The 23,149-nt window shown below is 33.9% G+C and overlaps 1 protein-coding gene across 1 annotated transcript in view; it reads left to right on the top strand.

Moving 5' to 3' along the window:
- LOC106871180 (exocyst complex component 5) overlaps positions 1-23,149 on the top strand; it is a 31,052-nt gene that overhangs the window by 4,883 nt on the left and 3,020 nt on the right. The window contains exons 3-17 of the mRNA XM_014917515.3: positions 100-297; positions 1,823-1,890; positions 2,666-2,694; positions 4,451-4,560; positions 5,689-5,733; positions 9,608-9,748; positions 10,516-10,592; positions 11,497-11,607; positions 12,141-12,236; positions 13,447-13,597; positions 15,809-15,917; positions 18,760-18,883; positions 20,977-21,063; positions 22,064-22,169; positions 22,444-22,600. Of these exons, the coding sequence (XP_014773001.1) occupies positions 100-297; positions 1,823-1,890; positions 2,666-2,694; positions 4,451-4,560; positions 5,689-5,733; positions 9,608-9,748; positions 10,516-10,592; positions 11,497-11,607; positions 12,141-12,236; positions 13,447-13,597; positions 15,809-15,917; positions 18,760-18,883; positions 20,977-21,063; positions 22,064-22,169; positions 22,444-22,600 (1,609 nt within the window). The remainder of the gene's footprint in view (positions 1-99; positions 298-1,822; positions 1,891-2,665; positions 2,695-4,450; positions 4,561-5,688; positions 5,734-9,607; positions 9,749-10,515; positions 10,593-11,496; positions 11,608-12,140; positions 12,237-13,446; positions 13,598-15,808; positions 15,918-18,759; positions 18,884-20,976; positions 21,064-22,063; positions 22,170-22,443; positions 22,601-23,149) is intronic.

Genomic DNA, 23,149 nt, shown 5'->3' on the forward strand with positions numbered 1-23,149 from the left:
TTTGTCTAATCTATGCTAACATAGGAAAAGTGAATGCAAAAACAACAATATTGGTATATCTGTATTGCTCACTTACTTTGTTTTATTTTCTTGTTTTAGAGTTCTTATTCCAAGTTTCAAGAATTAGATGAACGAATCAATTTTGTAGCTACGAAAGTTGTCCACCTTGGAGACCAACTTGAAGGAGTAAACACACCACGAGCTTGTGCTGTTGAAGCACAGAGATTAATGAATTATTTTTCAGAGTTTTTATCAGATGAAGATTTGAAATCTACTGTATTTACTGATCCTTTCCAGGTAAATTATTTCTTTTGCTAGGGTTTATTTTAGGTCTTTTTGAAAACATTTTAAAATCAAAATATTATCTTCCTGTGTGAAATTGGAAACAATTGATGGTTATTTCTAAAAACTGGAAGATTTTCTAAATGATCAAATTTATCATTAATGGTCTGTTTAAATGACATAATTATCCTCTAAATCTGCTTGTATATATAACCATTTTTGTGTCATTTAAAAACTAGTCAAATATGATAATCCTTTTATAAATTGTTTATTAAATACATTGGGGTTGAGCCATTTAGTCATTATTAGTGCACAGACACTGTTAATAATAGTAATAATAATAATGATAATCCTTTCTACTAAAGGCACAATGCCTGGAATTTGTGGTTGTGGGGATTAGTTGATTACATTGATCCCCAGTTTTTCACTGGTACTTAATTTATTGACCCCCAAAAGAATGAAAGACAAAGTCGACCTCAGCAGAATTTAAAATCAGAATGTAGTGACAGGTGAAATACTGTCAGGTATTTCTCCCAGCGTGCTAACGATTCTGCCAGCTTGCCACCTTAATAATAATAATTTTGAGGGAAGAAGGTTGGTTGCATGAACCCTAGTACTTGACTGGAACTTTATTTTATTAACACCAAAAGGACAAAGCAAAGTTGGCAGCAACAAGATTTGACTGCTGAATTTAATAGATCAGAAGGAATATCACAAGGATTTTGTCCAATGCACTAACAACTCTACCACTTTATCACCCCTGATTGTTTGTAATTTAGGCACTAAGCCAGTAATTTTGATGAGAGTTAGCTAGCCGATGCCATTGACTTCAGAACTTGACTGGTATCTTATTGTATTAACCCTAGAATGAAGAAAGGCACATTTGACCTCAGCAGGGTTTGAACTCAGAATGTAAAGAACTGGCACAAATACTGCAAGACATTTTCTCCAGTGCTCTAACAATTCAGCCACTATGATGATAATAATATGTGTGTGTGTGTGTGTGTGTGTATTTAAAGGCTACAATGACTCTATTATGATGCAGTGTCCTAGCACATTAAATATTTAATCATTTACCAAGTAAGTGCAACTCAAGAAGATTTATCAAATATTTACTATGTTAATACTTTAATGATTGACCTATTCAAAGATCTCCTGCTTTTAAATCTTAACTAAAATCATACATTTCAAGAAAATAGCGTTACAGTACATAATAACATTGTTATTTGTCACTGTAGACACAGCGTAGCTATGTCATGAGTTCTTATTTTATCAGCCTAGAAGAATAAAACATTATCAACTCAATTAAGGGACTCTAATTCATATTAGAATAATTCAACACATCTAATATGAAACCATTCCATTCCCTGAGTTCTATGCAATTTTGTAGCGACTGATTTGTTTTCTATAGAAGAGTTCAGAGTATTACTATCCTGCCTCTACATTTTTGTTTTTTTTGTCTTTTGAGATATCTTTATTCATGATGTGATATTTTTAAAGAACTATATAATAAAAAAATATATATCTATTCCTTCCTTAGCTCCAGTTAGCAGCAGACATTATTCAGAAGTTACATCTTATTGCACAAGAACTACCAAATGGTGAAAAGTATGTTTGTTAAATTTTTATTCAATTTTAGTTGATTACATGTTTTGCATTTATGTTTTTTTGGGATCACTTCTGAAAGGTTGGTGACATACTCAAAAAAAAATTGTGCGGAAAATTTGTACTTTGTTCAATACTTTGTTCTCTAAATCACACATTACTTCATCAATATACCTTAGGTCTGTTCCTCTCAAAATTTTTATTGACTTGATCATGAGAAATTAGCAATCATTGATAGGCTAAATCATCGACCATTATCAGCATCAAAAATGGTTATTGCACTTCTGCATTGTCTTTATTCATATGTGGCCATACTGGCGCAATGCTTTCTAGGGTTTTAGTCAGACCTATCAACTCTAATTATCATTATCATCATTTGTTTGTTTTTCTGAGCTTGTGTGGATTACATCTCACCGCCTGTTGTGGCCCTTAGCCACAGATATATGTGTATACCTTTATGATAATTTCTAGAAATGTTCAGTAGTTTATTCAGATATATCATAAACCAAAGAAATCATTATTGTTATGCCAATCTATGCATTTTTACTTTTTAAGAAGAGTTAATGTACTTTAAAACTGAATTGTCTACAAAATATCAATATTTTAAAACAGTTTTCATTTCCTTTTTTGAAGGTTTTTAAATGTTGATAATTAAATAACCTATTTTTGGTCTAAAAGTATCGTGTCCATTCTTGTTATCTGCAGTTGATATAGTGAATATTGTGCCTTAAGACTAAGAAAAGTTATTTACTTTTTAATTTTTTTAATTTAATTTCAGATTTGTGAAAGCAAGACAAAGAATATCAGGTTTGTATTTATAGACATTTAATTTCCAACAATGTTTAAATAGTTTTGTCTATTCTTAGTAAAAACAAAAATCTGAAATTATAAAAAATAATATTGGACCAACTTGGAATATGTTTTTTTTTTAAATGTTATAGTCTTACTGCTCTTCATTTCCAACACTCTGAAAGTAGTATGTTGTTGCTACTTTGGCTGTCAGTGGCAGTAGTTACTTATAATTGATTTGTCATGACAAGGAACAAGGGTCTATACCAGTGGTTCCCAACCTGGGGTCTGTGAACTAAATTCAAAATTTCACATAATATATATATACATAAGGATAACCATATTAAAGGGGATCTGTGGGAAAACTCATTTAAATAAAAGGGGTCCTTGGTAGTGATATGGTTGGGAGCCATACACACACACTAAACTCTGAGTTTCATATTTCTCATTATTGGAGCAGCAGTATACATACCAATATGCCAAGAGCAATGCATGACTGAGCTGGTGTTCTTGGGGAAAGAATGCAACTTCTTAATTCATATGTTACAAATGGTTACAATGTCTAAGACAATAAAAATCTTCAAGGCCTTAAGATTTAAAGAATGATGAACAAAAAATGCTTTCTTTCACAAACCTTGCTATTAAGCAGGTGGCCAGTCAAAATTAACTTTGAATGAAAAAGAGAAAAAGAATATACAAACATATGCAGATACACACACACACACACACTCTCTCTCTCTCTCTCTCTCTATATATATATATATATATATATATATATATATATATATATATCTCTTGCACACACAGAAGCATGAGAAATAGAGCTGTGACATTCGGTAGAGAATCAAACATTGTTAAACTTTATTCATTGAGAGCTTAGCTTGCTCTTTTCTTCAGGCTTTTTTTTACATGCTGTGTCACTGATATTTTATTTGTTTACTTATTAACCTGAAATCTTCCCACAAGCAGAGGAGAATGCCTTGAGAAATAATTCTGTGGTTGCTTGACTTGCTAGAAATACCAAAGAAATCTCCCTCAAATTACACTTCCCGATAACATGAATGAAAGCCACATTGGATCATGTTGTCCTAGATTTACTTTATGTAAAAATGTGATGGTATGGCCATAGCTTGGATGTTTTTGACCTCAGGTTTGCTCACTCAGAGCTTTCTCTGCCTAAACTCCTATATATCATCATCCTTTGAATCTCTACATTAGGACAAACACCTCAGTGGTGCCCCACAAATTTAATAAGTTCTATGAAAGTTTATTTAGCTTGTACCAGTATTAACGAAATTGCAAAGGAACATAGGTACCACAGTTCTTCCTCTAAGGGACCCCCTTATAAACACTTATGAAATTTATACATAAATATTTGCTTAAAATAACATATGTTTTACATTTATTTATTTAACAGTATTTAGCAAATAGGTTTATTGTCAATTAAAAGATTTCGATTAAAAGACATATATAAAATCAAATTGCCCATAAAAAGTATTTGCTGTCCACAGACCTCCTGTCTTGTCCTTACAGACCCCCTGTGGTCTGCGGACCACAGTTTGAAAACCCCTGCTCTAAGGGATACAGTCTTTATTAATTTTTTTTTAGTGTTAACATTGCTTTCCAAATTGAATTCTGAATATTTTTGTGTGTGTGTATATGTGTAAGTATATAATTTGAGTATCTCTATCTTAAGCTTTAATTCTTTGATGGTTATAATTGGCAAGTAACTATTTTACTTTCATTCTGTTCTAACTATATTGTTGGTTTGTAGATAAATATAACCAGGTGGAAAATGAGTTGATTGAAGAATTCAGAATTGCACATCATGAAGGGGACACTCGCAAAATGAGAAGAGTTGCTGCCGTGCTACAAAATTTCAAGGTATTCATTGATTATGTGATCACCTATATTTACAAATTCAATAATCCCTTACCTGGCAAAGACAAGTTAACTCGTCTTCACCTAATTTGTCTTTTTCAAAGTGCGACAAGTAAACTCATCCAAAACATGTAATTTCAAAAACAGCCACAGATGAGTTTATACATCAATCTTCAGCATTTCTCAGTTTTTTCTGTTTCTTTTTTTTTTTTCAAATTACACCTAGATATCAAGCTCAGAAAAATATATATATGAAAAAAAGATTTTTGAGAAAACATGCTAAAAAAAGGAGTAAAATAAATGCGTATTCTTCTTTACTTTTGATGATAAAGTTTTAAAAAAAGCAATACATAAAAAAAATATTTAAAAAGTATGGGAAGATGAGCTATCTCATTTTTGCTGAAAATAGTATCTTTAAAATAAAATTTCAAGTTAAATATTGGAAATGGATAAAAACAAAAGTTATTTCAATAATCAGCATTAAAAAGGCTATAAAAAAAAGCAATAAAAAATTTGTCTGAAAATGAAACGTTTTCTATAAAAAAAGTTGCCGGGGAAGGGGTTAGTAAGAAGTAAATGGTATTTCCATGTAAAATTGTGGAAACAAGTTAATTGTTGAATAATGTTGTGAGAAAATGCACCTAGTATTCACTGTAAAGCAATCAGCAATAGGTAGATCATCAAAGCATAGAAATCAAGCCAGACTTGACATGTTCAAGCACCAGGCTGTTAAAGCAGTGGCTCCCAAGAAACAATACTCAAATCATGACAGCCCATCTGACCCATACCAGCATAGAAAACAAAAGTAAAAATGCTGATCATGATGATGACTGCTCTTTACACAGTAATTGTGAAGGAGTTATTTTTACTGAGGTTGATCCCAGTGGCTATAAATAGAATTTGAACTGCTGACTTGGCTGTTAATATACAGAATCAGTTGAATTTTGAAAAATAGTTTAGTTTATCATTTTGGCTTTTTTTTTTTTAATATTATATTTTGCCTGTTGTAGTTTAAAAGAAATCATTTATATAAATGATGAATTTTACTTTTATGATTTTATATTACAATAAATATTTCATAATCATTTAATGTTTGCCATTTGACATTAATATTTTTTGGTTTCTTTTCAGAGTTACAGTCAATGTATTGAATCTTTTATAGAAGAAACACAAAAGGTAACTATAATTCTTACTAACGAAATATTTTAGTTATTGTTGTGGATGTTTTTATTTTTTCATTTATTTATTTTTTTTAATATCTACTCCCACATATCTTGATTTTATTATATATTTTTAACTTGACAAATCTATAAGCAATGTGATTTGCATTTTTATATTAACTTCATTTAAAAAATTATATTCTCTTATTCATTTCTGTATTCGGTATGCAATTTTCTTGATATGAACTTGTGCTGAAACAGATTTTGTTATATCTTGGAAGGGTCATTATACCAATAATAAATACACACACTGATTCTACTTCACAATCAAACAATTAATTGGTTGAAGGTTAACAAATCAACTAATAATGAAAATAGAGTGAAATAGAATCAGTGTGCTTGACATAATGATCCTCCAAAGATACAGCAAAATTTTCTGATTCTTTTCTGATAGCAGCTTTCTATTGATATTATTTTTAGCATCAGTTTTACAATAATTTTTTCCATGGTGGCACAGTTGGATGTGTTTGCAACACAACAGCCTTCTTAAATCTCTCTAGTCTACATCTGATGTCTTTGTTACCACATTAAGTATTGTTTCTTACTATACTATTATTTATAATTTGGACATGTATAGATACCAGCCAATATTAAGGTCACAGATCAAACTGTTTGAATTTTCTTTGTGTTCTGCACCATAAAAGATAACATAAAATATCAGAAAATGTCAAATCTATATAACATTTGTGGTAGTGTAGATTAACCTATATTTTTAGATTTAACAAAACGACCTTTTCCTTATCTTGGTATTTTATTATCTATCATTATTTCTTTCTTTTTTTTTTAATCATCTGATATTAATTTTTAGCAACAGAAGCAGTATTAGTACCAAAGACAATCTTTAAAGACAACTTAACATGGATGTTTTGTTAGGACACTAAATACTACATTATTAGCCTTGCAAGAGCCTCTCATATAAGCACTCGGTGCATGAAAGCACACACACAAAACATAAGCAAGAATCATCTGTTATGGATGCCAGAACTATCCAATATATACACACACCACACATACATTTACTGTAGTGGGATAGGTTTTACAAATCATGACATTTGCATATTTCTGGAGTAATTCTTTTTGCAGCTAGACATTCTTCTTACATCCTAAACACTCAACTCTAAAATTATTGTGAAACTTTCTGTCAGATATATGTTATACTGAGACAGCTGTATGTTTAGCTAATGACCACAGTCCAATATCCCTAGTATTACAGTTTGAACTTATGAATATGAGGTTCAGTAAACCTTTTACGATACAGTTTTTTTAAAAATTTAATTGTTCATTTATTTTAATTAGTTGACCTAATTGACATTTCTCACTTGCATATCATATTTCACTCCCTCTCTCTCACTCACACACGCACATTGAGACCTAAGTGCAGTTTTTTGGAAGCTTGACCAGAATTAAGATTTCTCTCTTTTTTTTTTTTTTTTGGTGGAGGTCAGTTTCCATTTTTACTCCATAGCCAAGGGAGGAAGGTCAGGATTCATGCACTCTTTATTTTTCAATGTTTCTGTGACTATTAGGTACAAAAGAGGAAATTATCCTCAAACTAAGCAATGGTTTAACACTCAGAATGCAGTCAACTGGAACAAATATTACAAAGTATCTTATCTGATATTCTAATAAATCTCTCACTCCACTGCCATATAGTTGTTTTAGCCTTTCTCTTTCCACCTCCTTTTCATCCCTCCATCTGGTTCTTAGTTTTTTTCTTCTCTTCCTGTATCTTTGTAATCTGTCTTTCTCTCCTCGTTGGTCTGCTCTTTGCCAGTGATTCTCCACTCCCTGTTGTTTCCAGTCCTAATCTTTTTCCTTCCCGATAGATTATATTTGCCAAGTTCTCAAGCTTTTGTTCATCATCCCCTTTGAATTTGGTGGTCATTCTTGCTACCTCGTTGTCGTATTTCTTATAACTCGCTGCATCATTTTCCTTCGGTCACTTAATCTTTAGCTTCTTCATGCTTATCTCAATGGATAGAGTTTATAAACTCTCCATGCAGCCTTCAAAAATGATAACCTCAACCCTACCAGCTCATAAAAACCCCGAAGAAGTTCTACCCCATATAGTAAGAATATTACTTTTTTCTTAGCATTTAACCATATTCTGTGCTATGGGATAGCACAGAAACATGTAGGTTTTTTTAAAATTCTTTTTGAGCTTTACAACTTATAATCAATTTATTTGTATTGTAATGTTTTTAAAAATTTTTCAACATTTTTTTAACATACAAATAAATTTTTCACACATCCAATTCTTTTCATTTTCTCTCCTTCATTATATATATGTGTGTGTGTGTGTGATGAATCTTGCAGGCATGAAGTGGATTCGATCCACCATAGCCAAATTTAAATTAACAGTTCAACAGAACTTTTCTCACAGTAAAACAATAGTTTTTCTGTGACAGCAGTTTTACATTTGCCAGATTGCCTTAGCTAGGCCAAAATAATGTCTTCACCATTTGACCCTTCTAACTTCTCCTAGACCACCAAAAGCTAGAATTAAGATAACAAGTACCACCAACTAAATCCATTGTTCTCAACGATATGTCTATCCTTCTGGATAGTTATAAAAGCAAGAACCCCAAGCAAAGATCAGTTAGTCACTTGGTGACGACTGAGTTAGTCGGCTCGTGACAGCTCAATCAGTTAGTTAATGAATGACAAACTCGAGTCAGAGACAGCTACCATCAGGTAGGGAGCAGAACGCTAGAATCATGATCCGAAGCAAAGTAGCTACTAAAGACTTGTCAAATGGAGAATTGAAATTTACTGTCAGCAGCTATGAGACCCAACTTCCCACACTCTCTCACTTTCACTAACTCACTTTGTCTTCTCTGCACATTACCATATCTCTCTCTATGGTTTACTACTACAATACAAGCACACAGGCCGAAATTAACTTTTTTACTTCACACACTCTAGAATTTTATCACCTCCCCATTGAGGCAAGGTATATTCAATGTAGCGGTAAATAAATATTTTCTTCACAACTTCAATCACTGTTCTTTCATCTTTATATAATAGCAATCAATGGAGAACTAATCCTTACAAACAGATTACATCTATCCTGCTGTGTATCAACTATCGTTTATCATATTATTGCTTACTAGGCAGCGAGCTGGCAGAAACGTTAGCATGCCGGGCGAAATGCTTAGCGGTATTTCGTCTGCCGCTACGTTCTGAGTTCAAATTGCGCCGAGGTCAACTTTGCCTATCATCCTTTCGGGGTCGATTAAATAAGTACCAGTTACTCACTGGGGTCGATATAATCGACTTAATCCGTTTGTCTGTCCTTGTTTGTCCCCTCTGTGTGTAGCCCCTTGTGGGCAGTAAAAAAAATAAAAATAAAAATATTATTGCTTACTAATTAATTTCATCCATTACACACATATATATATATATACACACACACACACACACACGCACACATCAGGATTCTTTCAGTTTCCATCTACCAAATCCACTCACAAGGTTTTGGATGGTCCAAGGCTATACTAGAAGACATTTGCCCAGGGTCAGTAATGTTACTATGCCTAGAAAAAGAATATTTACATAAAATTCGTTATCAGTAACAGAAGCAGTAGTATTCCAAGGTACCATTCTGTACATCTTTTTAGCTCTACATGTCTATGTGAGAAGCTTCTTCAAGATGAATACCGCAGTAGTGTGGGTCTTCTAAACTATATCCATGTTAAGTAAGATTTACACAAAATCCTCCACTTGACATTTTTGCCAAAAGAATTTCATTATATAATTGAATTTTCTAACATTTCAATCCATTTTTACTTATTTTGATTCAAGTTAATGATTTCTTATTTATATTTCAGGGATGCTTCACATCAGATGATATCTTTGATGAGATTCTGCCACTGTGTACCAAAACAAATGAATTAATCAACAGCGTTTTTGCCAATCCTGAAATTGTAATGGGGAAATTAGTACAAAAAATCTATCTTGGTAAACTTCAGGTAATGTAAATAATCTCCTTAATATATAAAGCAGCTACATTTTTATTATATCGTCATAATCATTTTCATTTTTTGTTCACTCTCCATGCTGGAATGGGTTGGACTTTTGTCATGCCTGTACCAGCAAAAGAAAAACATGTAAAATGATGCAGACATTAAATGCTAGCATGGAAAGCGGACGGTAAATGATGATCATGATGATGTGTATGTATCATCATCATCATTTAACGTCCATTGTCCATGCTGGCATGGGCTGGACAGTATGACCGGGCTGGCATGCTGAAAAGCTGCACCAGACCCCATTCTGATTTGGCATAGTTTTCTACGGCTGGATGCCCTTCCTAACTCCAACCACTCCGAGAGTGTAATGAGTGCTTTTACATGCTACCGGCACTGGTGCCATTTGCATGACACCAGTATCTACCATGACTTCAATTTTGCTCAACTAAATGGGTCTTCTTCTCAAGCACAACATAAGGCCAAATGTCTTGGTCATTGCCTCTGTGAGGCCCAACACTCGAAAGAAACTCAGCCAGAATATACTAGAATCAATTTAATCTTTTTCATAAAAAGATTGGCTACATACTTACTCAAGAGAAATCAATAATATATTTCATGCTTATTCTAGAACAATTGAGAGATGATGTACTTGGCTATTATCAAAAAACTTTTCAAAAACACACTTAAGATTTTAAAAATTACAACTTAAAAACAAAATTTCTTGTAGGTTATCTTTTTAATTAACTATATTTTTGTTAACTTTCCAGGAAACTATTTCTAAAAAGTTGGACAGCCAGACTGACCCTGAGCAGTATTTAACTAATTTATATGATCTTTATACAAGGTAATCTTATTCATTATTTTACCCTTCTTTTCTTCAAAATAATAATTTTCTGGGCTTAATTTTTGGTATATTTATATCCACACTTTATTTTGATTGATTTCATCTCCACTCATCATCTTTGAATGTATATATAACCACTGTTTTGATTTGATCTGGTAACCTTTATTTTTGAAATAAATGTAATAATGTTATTCTACATTATAAACATTGAATTGAAACCCAAAAGAAACCCAGCTAACTGACAGGGCACAAATTATATATCTAATCTTTTTAGGGCAACAACATTACATTAGAGAACATCTACCATTCTGTATCAAATTTTATTTTATAATTTATTTTTGCTTTTTTAACTGTACTTTCAGTAAGGCTCTCTCTCTCTCTCTCTCTCTCTTTCTCTCTCTCTCTCTCTCTCTTTCTCTCTCTCTCTCTCTCTCTCTCTCTCTCTCTCTCTCTCTCTCTCTCTCTCATATTTCATTAAAAACATAGTTAATTCCTATGAATAATAATATTTTCATTGACTAAGCTGACGAAACTATATGTAACTACCTGTCAACAAATCGCAAGGGCATCTATTTACAATTAGTGTTTAAAAGGTCAACTCTTGATGCCAAGCACTGATAGCGTGAAAAACACATTCTTTTTAGTTTTAAACGAAAGCTAGTACTGTTTATAAAAAAGATACTTCCAGCAATAATTAGTATGTAACACAAAGTGGATAACTATTTACATTTGGTCCTCTTGTAACATGTAGCCACCAGTGATCATCATCATTTTCACTTAGTTATAAGGAAGCTGCTGTAAAGCAAATCTTATACCAAAAGTTCTGTGTATCTGAATAAAACAATTTTTCTACTACTCTTATTTTTGCTATTTTAAATTGATTCTTTTGTTTGTTATTTTTCAGGACAGCTAAGTTATCAAATGACCTATCCAAGTTCAAATTGAGTAATGACAGTTCTTTTCTAAATAAACAGAAAAAAAGTATTTTTCACAAACATCTTGAAGCATATATAAGGTAAGGCTTTAGAATTATTATTTAGTTCTCTCTATTTATCCTTCCCTACCATTATTATTATTATTGTTGAATTAGATGATATGCTAATCATAGTTGGGGTTTCTAATGTTATTGCCTCATGATTTTAATATTTATTTTCCCATGGGTTGGTTGGGTCTGCAGCACAACATATCATTAGAGTTAATCCATCACTCAGTTTAACAGCACTTCCTGGTCATGGATTCTTCTCTGTCGCAAGCATTTGGGGCTAGCATTCTGCTTTAAGTACAACTTCCTCCTCTCTTCTCACCATTTTCAAAGACCCTGGAAAGATCATAAGCTCAGCCCTTTCTCTTGTAACTAGGTCATAAAAATTATTTTTTAAATCCTGCATCATTATCTCATTGGGTTCATACATCCTGAGATCTGTTTCACCATTTCCAGCGTTTTCCTCAGTTTTTAGATAATTGTTTAAACTAAATATTCAAACATAAATATAACTTCACAATACACAAGATCAAATTGATGTAATGATTTTTTTATTTTTATTTTAGCCATGAAATTAAATTTCTGCATGAACGCAGTTCATTATTATTGCAAAGATATTATAATAGTAAAAACCATCAAAAAAAGAAAATTCAGTCTGGTGGGTAAGTTTTCCATTAATTGTTACAGGATTTTATCTAAGTTTACATTTGTCCTTGTATAGACTGTGCAGCTTTCTTTCCATTGATTTCTAACACTGGTACAAAGCAAGAAGTTTTGGGAGAGTTTTGGGAAGTATCTTTTTTATAACTGATACTTATTTGTTGGTCCCCACAAGGATGAAAGGTAAGGTCAGCCTTGGTATGATTTGAGCTAAACAAAGGAATGTAACTAAATGTCACAAGGCATTTAACCCAACTCATCACTGCTTGTGCTTTTGTTTATTAGATAGTCTGAGAAGAGAAGTGATCATTGCTTTATCAATTCCTCAAAGACTAAAAGAGGAGTAAGAAACTGAGATTAACACTATTAGTATTTAGTGCCCTCAATTGGCACTCATCTTTTTCTTGCTTATTATGCACAGAAAGAGCATAAATGTGAAAATACACCCTCCCAGATGTGTGAGCAGTTCTCACTCTTATAGAAACATCCTTATGTTCTGAAGAGGATTCCTGAAACTTCATCATTATTATCGCTCTTGGGACACTGAAGTTTGAATCAAGCATGTTGTGGTACTTCAACCACTCATCAGTAGGTTGCAATGAAATTTTAAAAAGAAATATGCATTACACAAATACATATTATGGAGGCATTGTTTTACAGCCAAATGCCCTTCCTTTCTTGTCACTAACTCATTCCTGTTTTTCAAGTAACAGAGCTTTCACTCTTCTTTGAAAGTAGAGATACCAGATGATTTGTTGTTAACAACTAACTTTCAAAAAACGCCAACTATAGCTCAGCAGTTTTCCATGCAGGGCACAGAATGCAAAGATTCACACTTAGCAAACACACGCAGACACATATATATATATATATATACAAATGGCTTTGTAAAGTTTCCATCTATCAAAGGCATTGATTGACCCTGGGATAGTGTAGAAAACACTTTGAACTGCTTAAATACACTGCCATGCCTGCCCCTTCAAGTATATGTGTTTGTCTTTGTGTGTATGCATGCCCACACACACACATACACACTCACTCACTCACTCACTCACTCCACAAAAACAAAATATACTCAGGAAAGATGTGGTTAACAACCAGATTTCTTTCTTTTTTTTTTTTTTTTGCATTTGCCTGTAAATATAGACATTTGTTTTGTAGTAAATATATTTTTAGCATCAATTGTGATGTTGCTCTATTTTTCCCTTCTAGCTTCCGGAGAGAATTTCAGGCTGTGATTAATACTGTAAATATCAATATTGGGCCAACCATTGAAAATTACGGAGGTGAAATATTTCTCTCACAAGAATTAGCAATGAATATTTTACAGGAAACAAAGTTAGCTTTTAAGCGCTGCAAAGTTGTAAGTACATTTTTACATTAATTAATTTTGATTTATCTTTTACTAGTTTCATTCATTAGACTGCAACCATGCAGGGACACCACCTTGAAGAATTTTAGTCAGGCAAATCAACTTTAGTACTTATTTCTTTTTTGAAGCCTTGCTACTAATTCTGTTGATCTCTTTTGCTAAACATCTTGGTTACGGTGACATAAACACACTGACACCAGCTGTCAAGTGTTGGTGAGGGACATACAGACACAAAGGGAGAAGGCAGTCGATGGTGTGTATTTTGGAGAGATTAGAACGAATGGTGGCGTGCATAAGGTGGTAGGATGTAGTACAGAGTATGGGTAGGATGGTTGAAGCAGAGTGGAGAGTGGGGTGGAAATGGAGGCAGAAACTTCTAGGGATGAGGAGGTGATGAAGGTAGCAACTGAGAAAGGAAAGGTGACTGCAGAAGCATGTTGTTTTGAAAATTAGTAGGGAAAGGTTAATAGAAGGTTGAAAGCAGTGGAAAGGTTTTTTTTAGTTGGAGGAGGAAAGGTTTGTAATCGGGTATGATTGAAAAACGAGAAAAGAGAGAAAGGAGAAAAAAAAGAAAAAAGAGTGGGGAGAGAGAAAGGCAATAAAGACGTGATGAGGAAAAATTCAAAAGGCATGAGGAGAAAAAATGCAAATGGCGTCAGGAGAAAAAAATACAAGAGGTGGGAGAAGAAAAAAAAGGAGAGAAAGAAGGAAGAAGAGAAGACAAAAGGGAAAAAGAAAGGGAGGGAGAGAGAGGCAAGGTAACAAGTGCAGATTGAGAGAAACGACAATAGGAAAAAGCAGAAAGTACAAAAAAGTTTAGAAAAGTTCAAAAGGTTCAAACGTCATGGTGTATTGGAGTGATTTCCCATCAAAGGAAGACTCCAGTGTAATCCATGGGTAGGAGAGGTGCAGCTGAAATGTAGGAGTCCAGGTGTAGGAGAGTAGAAGAGAATCCAGGTAGAATAGTCTAAGAAAAGTTCGAAGTGGAGGTGGAGACAGGATAAAACTGGTGCGACCACAACCACATATCCTCCTTCCAGATTCCAGAAAGACAATTCATCACATCCTTGGCCAGTCACGTGTGGCGCCTCAAAGATGAAGGGACCCCATATGTTATCAAGTGAAGAACCTTAGAGCAGCTGGAGCCCTACATAAATCCCTTGTTTCCCCTCTTTTGACACACAAAAAAAAAAAGATTGTCTAAGGGTGATAACCTGTCCTCACTAACCCCGGACTATTTATTCTTTGATGATTAACTGGCCAAATGACTGTAATGGATACCTGCCTCCCAGAGGTTGAGAGTTACATTTGTCTTCAGCTTTAGAGTCTGATGAGACGTTCATGAGGCTAAAGCCTTTGTGGATACAAACCTATTGGTCACTCTGTGACTGGACATAGAATTACTTATAAATATATATATGTATATATATGGGAGAATTTACGAAAAAAAATAACAGCAGACGAGGACAGGTGGTGTAAACAACAAAAAGATGTATTAGTTTAACATATAAATATTCATCTTTGGCAAGCAGTATTTTTATTCTTCTTTTATTCAAATATTTAATATTATACCTATTAAGGTAGAAGTCTTGCTAACCACCTCATTATTACTGTTTTTAACAGTAATAATGCTTTCATATAGTTGCTTTTTTATATGTATGTGTGTATATATATATATATATATATATATATATAAATTTGGAATACTTACAAGAATTGTTGGATCAATTATCAGTTAGGAGTAGATTTTAGTTTTCTGCTAGTTTCAACTGATGCAAGTTATGCCCTTCTCCAATTCATTGTTATTGTTGTTATTGTTCCCAGTCAGTCCTAATTGAGTAATTCTGCAAAGAAAGGTATCCCAGCCTTGACCATTCCAATTTTTATTCAGTCATACGATATCTAATAGTACATTATCCAATGTGCTCTTCCTTTTTTAAGACAGTGTAATTGTCGAAAGATTTGGCTACTGTTTTCTTGCAGATCAAGTAATGCATAAAGATTCCCTTATTGCATTATTCCCAACTTGGTAGTATTTTAAGATATGTAAGTGTTGGGTTGGACCCTTGTCTGCTCATACTCCAAAAGTCAGTTTTTCTCTTTAAAATTTTATTTTTGCATATTGTTTTGTTGTTTATTTATGTGTGCATGTGCGTAAGGGAATATGCTTATGTTTCATAATGTTGATATATTTACTTTCAGATTTCCAGTGCATCAGACCTACCTTCAAATGCTGTCAAAATTCTAGAAACACTCATCCAATATCTTGTAATGGAACATATAGATTATGCAGTTGAATTAGGTCTACAAGGTAATGTTTTAAAGAAATTTCACCTAAAGGAAATTTTAAAGGAATTTCACTTACAAGAAATCATAACACAAACAGATTCCATGTGATAAATTCTAAAAACTCATCAGTAGTAAAATCGTTTACATTATATAATTCCAGAAACTTTGTTACACCTTCATTTATTAAGACAGGTAGATACAGAAAATAATCTTTTCTACTCTAGGCACAAGGCCCAAAATTTTGGCGGGGTGGTGGATAGTTGAGTAGATTGATCCCAGTACACAACTGGTACTTAATTTAACTTAATTTATTCACCCCAAAAGAATGAAAGGCTAAGTCAACCTTGGCGGAATTTGAACTCAGAACGTAAAGACAGATGAAATACCGCTAAGCATTCGCCTGTCATGTTAACGTTTCTTATTTCTTTATTGCCCACAAGGGGCTAAACATAGAGGGGACAAACAAGGACAGACAAAGGGATTAAGTTGATTATGTTGACTCCAGTGCGTAACTGGTACTTAATTTATCAACCCCAAAAGGATGAAAGGCAAAGTTGACCTCGGCGGAATTTGAATTCAGAACGTAGCAGCAGACAAAATACTGCTAAGCATTCGCCTGGCATGCTAACATTTCTGCCAGCTCACCACCTTAGTTACAGAAAATAATAAAGAAAGAAAGCGTAAGGAATCATACAGCAGAAAAGCAACATTTTTCTTATCTCCTTGAAAAAAAAATTTAGTATCTAAGATGGCCAAATGCTAAGTATAAATTTGTTAACTATCTCATCATCATCATCATTGTCGCGGACGTTAAACAACAACGATGATGATGATGAGATAGTTAACGAATTAATATATTTCTTTTGGTGTTCTTCACTCTTTCTTTATAAATTTTTTTCATTTACACCTGTTATTTATCAGTCTGTCTGTCCATCCATTCTTTGACTTGTATGTTGTCATAAACACAGGCATGGCTGTGTAGTAAAGAAGCTTACTTTGCAACCAGATGGTTTTGGGTTCAGTTCCATTGTGCAGCACCTTGAGCAAGTGTCATCTAATATTGCACCAAGCCAACCAATACCTTGTGAGCAAATTTGGTAGATGGAAACTGTGTGGAATTCCATCATATATATATATATGAACCTGGTGCAGCCCCTGGCCTTATCAGCCCTCATCAAACCATCCAACCCATGCCAACATGGAAAACAGACATTAAATGATGATGATGGTATCATCATCATCCTTTAACATCTGTTTTCCATACTGGAATGGGTTGGACAGTTTGACCAGAGCTGGCAAATTGGGAAGCTACACCAGATTTTTGTCTGATTTGGCTGGATGCCCTTCCTAATGCCAACCACTTTACAGTGTGTGCTGTGTGGTTTTTAGCATGCCACTGGCACAAGTACTTTTTACTTGAATGTGTGTTTTTCTTTTGTCTCCCTCCCACCACTTAACAGGTGTTGGTTTGTTTAGCAAAAGAGACCAATAAAATATGTACCACACTTAAAAAAAACATAACTACTAGGATCAATTTGTTCTATTAAATCTTTTAAGGCTGTGCTCCAGTATGGCCACAGTCCAATGACTGAAACAAATAAAAGATATAAGTTCACATTAAGGCTTAACAACTTTGTGTTATTCTGTATTTTTCTAGCTAGAATTTTACATCCATCATTCACTGTTTTTATTCTCCCATTTCTATTATCTCATCTGACATTACATACAAAGTAGCCTAAATTTGTACTTAACCATTTTGGTAAGTACCATAGAATGGTAGTTGGTGACACAGAGCTTGAGTATGCTACCGAGTTTAAATTTCCAGGTGGAATTCATTTGCCTCAGGCCTAAACATGCCACTGTCTGGTCTTTAAATTTTTTGTAAATTCACATTATTATGAGCAAGTGTGACTATATGGCTGAGAAGTTTGCTTCCCAACCACATGTGTTTGGGTTCAGTTTTACTGCATGACACCATAGGCAAGCGTCTCCTATTATTGCTCCAAGCCAATCAATGCCTTGTGAGTAGATTTGGTTCACAGAAGCTAAAAGAAGCTCCTCATGCATGTGTGTGTATATAATTGTGTGTGTGTGTGTCCTTGTCTTGATAGTGCATAGCAGTTATAAATGATTGTCACTATCATACAAGTAGTGTCATTCATTTCCAATATTCTGTAAAAATGTGTCTGATCATGGGAAAATATTAATCTTGCTTGGTGACAGGAAAGTCATCAGACTGTAGAAAATTTGCTATAGTAAACTCTGTCCAAACCTTGCAGGCTTAGAAAAATGTATGTTGAAATAATAATAATGATAATGATGATGATGATGCTGTTGCTGCCTCCCTCTTCTTCCTCCTCCTCTTCTTCATTTTTACCTACAGACATTGACTTGCTACTGTTCATGCTGCATATCAACCATAATACCATCAATCTGTGATGGCTTGCAAAGATTATAATGTATCCAAAAACTTTCCAGTGTCTTAGATGAAAGCATGAACATTGCAACTTCCTATTTACTTCCCTCTGAAACATTTCAAGTTTTGCCTGTAAATTAGTTTAGGATCAAAAGCTTAAGAATTTTTTTTTTTTTTTTTTTAACTTATTGTTCTAATAGGTCAGTGGATTACAGAATGTTACATTTTTTTCTGCCATTTGTACTGACAGCACTAAATGTAATCAGTAACATTATTATTTCCTGAACTATTCAAAGTAACACTTTCAATAAATAATATACCCAGTCATATTCTTATTCGCATCACACCACATTCATTAAATACATTCATTTAATCAGAATCCTTAACCTAGAGACGCTATAGGTGCATGGCAAGAGTACATTCGTTCATTAATAATTTTCTATTACAGCTATTCCATTGGCTGATGCAAGGACCCTTCCTGAGATATATTTCTTCGATGTCACTGGTCAGGCAAACACTCTTTTCCATCTTTTTGAAAAGCAATTTATGGACAGTTTAGTACCATTGGTTCTGTAAGTATTAATCAAATATAACTGAACCTTTCTTATGAATTGTATTTTATTGTATTTTACAAATAATATCCAGGTTCATTAAGTAACTTCTCATATTTTTTAAGTATTAGTTTTAAAATCTTTGGCTATATTTTGTTTAATTAAATTAACATATAAAAAAGCTATAAGTTTTTGCCCATTTATCAGTATGATTTCCCTTTAGTCATAACTAAATGATAGAACAGTTACTGTTATGTTCTAACTGAGTACACCATGTCATGTACTCACAAGCAGAATCTAATGGTTTATTGCTGAGACTGTCTTACATTTAACCACTACATATTAGAATATGAAGCATGATTGTCAACTAAAGAGATGCATAGTATATTTGTAGATTGCACTGACTAGTCAACTACCCATTTTCGATAGGTTTAGTCTGTCAAAGCTGATCTGCAATTACACAGTATCACTGGTAACAGTAACTAGCTAATAAGGGCAATTCTATGTAGTTGTTTAATATGCAACCACATAGAGCCTATTATTGCATTAATAGTATGGTGGAGTTAACAATTATAGTAGATCGTTTCACTTTGCTTTGCATCACTCTGAGTTGATAAAACAATATCAGTAGGCACAGACATGGCTGTGTGGTTAAGAAACTCACTTTGCAAAGTGATTTCTTCTATAGCCCAGGGCAAACCAATGACTTTTGAATAAATTTCATAGATGGAGACTGTGTAGAAGTTCATCCTATATATTGATGTGTAAGTGTTTTTGTGTCTACGTTTGTTTCCCTATCATTACTTGGCAATTATTGTTCGTTTGTTTACATCCCTATAATTTAGTGGTTTGACAAAAGAGACCGATATATTATGCACCAGACTTTACTGAGGGTCAGTTTGACTAAAGCCTTTCAAGGTGGTGTACCAACACCAAAGTACTAATACATGCTAACCTCCCCAGCATCCATACCATCTTGATGCAGTCTCAGCTTTGCTAGGCAGGGCACGTAGCTCGCATGTCAGACGATCGATTACCAAAAAGATTGCTCTTTGGCGAGCTGCAAAAAAGGGAAAGTGCTCACAAGGCAGCCAGAAGAAGCGCTTTAAGGACACACTGAAAACCTCACTAAAAGCCTTCAACATTGACCATGCAACTTGGGAGCAGTCTGCTCTAGACAGAGAAAGGTGGCGATCAGCTGTCCACAAGGGTGCCAATACATGCGAGACAAATAGGACCGCTGCTGCAGAAGACCACAGACAAGCCAGGAAGAACAGAGCTAACAAACCTGTAGCAGGCAATACCATTCCCTGTCCACACTGTCAAAGACTCTTTCAGGCGCAGATTGGCCTCACTAGCCCACCTCCACTCCAGGATGACTAGATGGTCTTCATCGCATCAATGGACAAACTACCAACATTGCCACAGTCCAATAACTGAAACAAGTAAAAAATTAAAGATAAAAGTGTTCTAGATTCCAATTGAGTATAGCCTTCCCTACAAGTTTCCATACTTTCATTTGTATCCTACAGAGCAGTATTGCTATTATTGAGGCAGTGGATCAATTAAAGTAATGAAGTGCAAGGCTACCATATTTACTTGTGTATAAGTCACACTTCTAATTTAGTGTTAAATCTTGATAAAAAAATTTTCACTTTATAGGTTTAGCTTTTGCCCCATGTATAAGTCATATCCCAGCTTTTTTCATTTAATATCAAGTATAAAATAGGGTGACAAGTAAATATGGTCATTGCTAACAGATTGAACTACTATTTGTACTCAAATCTTATGAGGATCAAGATTATCTTTTAATTCTTCTCCAGGTCTCAGTTGGTTTATGGAGTGGCAGAACTGTTATAATAGACAAAATGTTTTATATTCTGTATTTAAATCCCATTGAAGTCAGCTTTATCTTTCATCCCTTCTCATTCAGTGAAATAAGTACCAGTCAAATACTGGGGTTGAGTATATTGACAAACCCCAGACTCCCCTCAAAATTGCTGGTCTCATGTGTATAATTTTTTTGTATAGTAAATTCTAATGACTGAGTTTTTTTCTGAAAATTCATGTCTTTTACTAATATAGGAATTTGTTAATATTTGAATATTTTACAGCTCTTCACCTAAGCATAGTACTTGTTTACAAAGGAAAAGGGAACTTCGTGATCAGCTAGAAACTAAAATTGATCTTGGTTTAGACAGGTAAATACATTTTACAGTACTAATAATGTGACAAAAATTACTGCTGTGTAAATATATATTGTTGCTATTATGCAAAAGTATCGGAAGTCCAAAACGTTGCTTTTTCAGAAAACGTAAAAATAGTTTCACCATTCCATTTTCCTTTTACACTAGCAACAGTTTCAACCTAACAATAATACTTTGTTGGATGCATAAGTCATAACTCCATGCATGTATGATACTTTCAATCAGAAATATTTTTGCAAAACTGTTGTATGTGGGACTTACTACACTTTTGAAAAATGCTAAACCATTGTACTACACTTTGACAATTTTCATATCTTGACATTTGAAGCAGCTAGAGATATGATAGTTTGAGCAAAAGAACTGGCTATTGCATCATCATCATCATCATCATCATCATTTAACATCCTCTTTCCATGCTGGCTTGACTGAGGGCTGGCAAGCCAGAAGGCTACACCAGGCTCCAATCTGATCTGGCAAAGTTTCTACAGCTGGATGCCGTTCCTAATGTCAACCACTCCGAGAGTGTACTGGGTGCTTTTTACGTGCCTATAGTAGAAAGGATTATTATTATTATTATTATTTGTTGAAGACAAGTGGCAAGGAAAGTAGTTGGGTGCAGGAAGAGTGTTGAGTAAACTAATATTAAGTGTACAATATTTGCTGGCAGAATAATCAAGTGTATCAGACAAAATGCTAGTAACGTTTCTTCTTGCTCTTTACATTCTCAGTTCAAATACTACCATGGTCCATTTTGCCTTTCAACCTTTTGGGGTCAATAAAATAAGTACCAGTTGAGCACAGGGGCCGGTGTAATTGACTTACTCTCCCTTCAAAATTGTTGGGACAACATTAGATAGAATTATTATTAATGTTATTATTGAAAGTTGATGTGACGGTTAGGTCTTTCAATATAAAGTTATTAAACTTTAGATATATCTACTCTTCTTTTAGTGGGTGTGTGTGTGTGATTTAATCTTTGATATTTCTTTTCTAGATCAATCTCTGCAATTATTGGAGCCATTCGCCATATACTTGTAGCAGAACAGAAGAAATCCGATTTCAAACCAGACTTGGAAGCAAATATGCAAATGCGTTCTGAGGTAACTGTTTACAAACGACAAAAACGTTTTCAAAAGATGTCAATAGTTTGGTTTTACTTTAGACATGGATAACCAGAACAGAGTGGGAAACAGAGAATTATGCTGGAGATTAACTCCCATACCTCTACCCTTTGTTATCTTTAGAACAAGCCTTTTATATATATTTATATAAACACATACACACTCACACACATGCACATAATTTACAAAAGTGATGACTAATACTTTCCAAGTGTTAATATTTTATATGATTACTTTTTTCTTCCTTTTGTAGGCATGTGCAAGGACTGTAATTTTCCTACACAGTCAGATTGAAAGTATTCGGCTAAGTTTAGACGGTAAAAATGTTGATGTTGTTCTTACTGAACTTGGTACACGATTCCATCGTCTAATATTTGAACATTTCCAACAATTTCAATACAACTCTTTAGGTAAGTTTGAATTCACCTTTAAATTCATTGGGGTAGAAGAGGATGTGATAGGAAGGAGACGGGGTGATGGGAGAGTGGCAAAAGTTGGAGTAATGTGTGTGAGAGAAAGAATGCTACTGAATAGCAACAAGGAATGTGACAGAGTAAGCCTAAACGTTTGCTTGCACTATTGACAAAATAAGGTATTGTGGTGAAGAATAAATTGAAACATTTAGCATCACCAGTTCAATTAATGTCTGTTTTCCATGCTGTATGGGTTAGACAGTTCAACAGGAGCTGGTAAGCCAGAGAACTGCATCAGGCTCTAATGTTTGATTTGACAGGATTGCTACAGCTGGATGCCTTTCCTATCACCAACCACTTTGCAGAGGCTAAAGTGATGATAACTAATATTGATGTAACTAATTATATGTTGATATAAAAATAGTAAAATTAAGGGAAAGTTGGACTTCTTTTAGGACTTGTGGGGAAATTTCCTGCTACAAAAGACAATATACTGATGTTATTATTAAGCCCCTAGGTCAACCTTGAACAAGTAGATATTTGATC

This window comes from Octopus bimaculoides, chromosome 1 (assembly GCF_046866305.1).
Source record: "Octopus bimaculoides isolate indiv1 chromosome 1, ASM4686630v1, whole genome shotgun sequence".
NCBI classification, from domain to species: Eukaryota; Metazoa; Mollusca; class Cephalopoda; order Octopoda; family Octopodidae; genus Octopus; species Octopus bimaculoides.